At 40.2% G+C, this 2,736-nt stretch overlaps 1 protein-coding gene across 1 annotated transcript in view; it reads left to right on the top strand.

The window, feature by feature from the left end:
* The window catches only part of mipb (major intrinsic protein of lens fiber b), a 4,117-nt gene extending 1,716 nt beyond the window's left edge, over positions 1 to 2,401 (top strand). The window contains exons 2-4 of the mRNA XM_048179035.1: positions 1 to 134; positions 233 to 313; positions 1,266 to 2,401. The exon at positions 1 to 134 is cut by the window's left edge and continues 31 nt beyond it. Coding sequence (XP_048034992.1) covers positions 1 to 134; positions 233 to 313; positions 1,266 to 1,451 — 401 coding nt within the window. The 3' untranslated portion in view covers positions 1,452 to 2,401. The remainder of the gene's footprint in view (positions 135 to 232; positions 314 to 1,265) is intronic.
* The last annotated feature ends 335 nt before the right edge of the window (positions 2,402 to 2,736 follow it).

Below are 2,736 nucleotides of genomic sequence, written 5' to 3'. Positions count from 1 at the left end.
CCACAGTGGAGGTGTTTCTCACCATGCAGTTGGTGGTCTGCGTCTTCGCCGTCACAGATGAGAGACGAAATGGGCGCCTGGGTTCTGCTGCTCTGTCCATTGGCTTTTCTATTACCATGGGCCACCTGATGGGGGTGAGAAAGAATATATTAGAATAAACTTTTTTTATGCATGAGTTTTTGTAAGTGAGCATTACACTAAAAATGTACCATGTTATTTGTCTTTGAATCAGATGTACTACACTGGCGCTGGTATGAACCCAGCCAGGTCTTTCGCTCCTGCTGTTCTCATGAGGAATTTCATCAACCACTGGGTAAGAAAAAAACGAGGACCCATAAAATACTGAAACTGTCCTGTACTGCAGGTCACAAAAATATTTAGTGATCTTCTTTTTCTCTTCAGATAGATAGAAAGATAGACAGATGAGTAAGGCATTGAGTCATTCAATCATTCGATTCATTCAAATGACAGGAATTAAGTATGGCTCTCTTTATAAATGGGCCATTGAATCATTGGTTTACCCGATCCGAACGTGGATTCATTCATAAAAGAAGCACCTCTGTGTGTTGCTCGGAGACGCACAACAGTTCTGCTCTGGCTATCGGTAATATTTTCATTGGCAAAACTGAGCAAAAGCAGACTAAAATATAACACAATATTAAATTCTTATTTATTGAACTGTTGTATAAAATCAAGCAAGATGTCTGTTAAAGATCACTTCATCTGGAAAGCATCTGCTGTGTACAAACATCTAATAGACGTCTGTAAGATGTCAGTTTTACATACATTCTAAATCATAAACATCTTAGAGACATCTTCTAAATGTCTATTTGACATCTGACCAGAAAGATGAGCAAACACTCTAAAAAGTACGTCTTTCAGATGTAAACACACACATCAAATAGACGTCTCCGAGATGTATGTATGCTATCAGGGACAAAAACAGCACTCGTGTGATATTGTGCTCTTTACTCGAGTAATATTGCTTAACTATATCATGATATAAATATGAGACAAAGACTCATACAGGGACATTTTTACCCTGATATCTTGAATTTTAGGGTCATTCTAACTGCATTCTATAGGATTCATAATGCAATTAGTTGTTGCCCTGCCTCATGTTCGTCACCGATCAACTGTATGAAATGTCAGATGAACTAGGCCTACGTCGGTCTGGGGCAGGTGCATTAAATGCGATAAGCCCTAATGGATGATAGATAGATAGATAGATAATATTTAGTGACCTTCTTTTTCTCTTCTGTCAGGTGTACTGGGTGGGGCCCATGATTGGAGGCGCTATGGGCGCCATCCTGTATGATTTCATGCTGTTTCCCCGTATGCGGGGTTTCTCCGAGCGGCTAGCCACTCTCAAGGGCAGCCGACCCCCAGAGGCCGAAAACCAGCAGGACACCCGTGGGGAGCCCATCGAGCTGAAGACTCAAACCCTATAAACCTGCTAAGAACCTGTGGACCGATCTGGCTCTACCTCACTGGACCATCTCACCGCCCCAAGCAACAGCCAATACACTTCAGTTAAAACATACGTCATGACATCAAAAAGAAAAAGTAATAGAAACCCACACAGAGGGTCGCATATCTACACTAAAATCATTAAGGTGGCTGAAAAAAGTACAGTACTCTGGCTAATACTATAGGTTTGTTGCTAATATCAGTGCAGGGCAGAGGGCGGTGCTGAGGCAGGGGTTCAGGTGGATGTGGGCGGGGCTTATGGTGTGGGAGGGGTTAGAGCAGTTTATTTAGGCATGCTTTTCACTTTTCATCTGACTTCACTTTCACAATTCATTTTCAATTTTGTTTTCTACAACACCAAGAATTTGGATGTATGCAACTTAACCAGGGTTTCACATTTTTTTTCCAGAAGATTTTTATTTTTAATTTCCGTGAGAGTTCATGTGGGTGTGCAAGTGAATGCAACCGTGTGGGTCTTTGTGTGTGTGTGTGTGTGTGTGTGCGTGTGTGTGTGTGTGTGTGTGAGTGAGACAGAACATGCACAGGTGTGTAGGCTACATGTGTTTAGCTTGTGCATGACCAAGTGTTTGTGTGTCTGTCACCTGAGCATTTATTTTGGGTTTTTATCATTACAGCTCGCTCGTGTTTGTACCATGCTTATGTTTATTTCTTATTTTTACGGGACTCTATGACACCCCAAACTGTATTGTTTGCAATGATATTCCATTCCTTTTAACTTTCACACAAACCACCCGTGGACTGAGCTGTTTTAAAGACACCGGTCCTTGCCACCAGTCTTTGCAATTACTTCTCAAGTTTACAGTGTCTGTGTTGCCTTTCATTAAATCTTGTTTGAGGATAACATCCATGACTGGGTAAAAAAAGCAATATGAATCATATTTGAATGCAAATAAATACATGAAAAAGAAAAGGGTCTTTGTATATCACATGCGCACACTCAGTGGTTTGCTCATGAATTATGCAGGAGTGATTATTAACATTAGATGGCGCTGTACGACAGTTTGTATGATCTCAAATCCAAATATTAGGAATTTATTATGGTGGGGTTTAATGAGACATAACGACAGTATTTGTATTTGCTTTCAGTCGAACAGAATTTAATGAAGTGGTAGAAGAGTTATTACACAATGCACAGACTCCAATCCATTTAATAACTACTATAGCCTTTATGCATTTATGCATTAAAATTTACAGTCTCTCTCTTCCAAAAAACAGATCAGAAATAATAATAACTGATCTTGCACT

This window comes from Megalobrama amblycephala, linkage group LG24 (assembly GCF_018812025.1).
Source record: "Megalobrama amblycephala isolate DHTTF-2021 linkage group LG24, ASM1881202v1, whole genome shotgun sequence".
Taxonomy (NCBI): domain Eukaryota; kingdom Metazoa; phylum Chordata; class Actinopteri; order Cypriniformes; family Xenocyprididae; genus Megalobrama; species Megalobrama amblycephala.
Note: the sequence above shows the minus strand (reverse complement) of the source record. Positions and strands in the feature narration are given on the sequence as shown.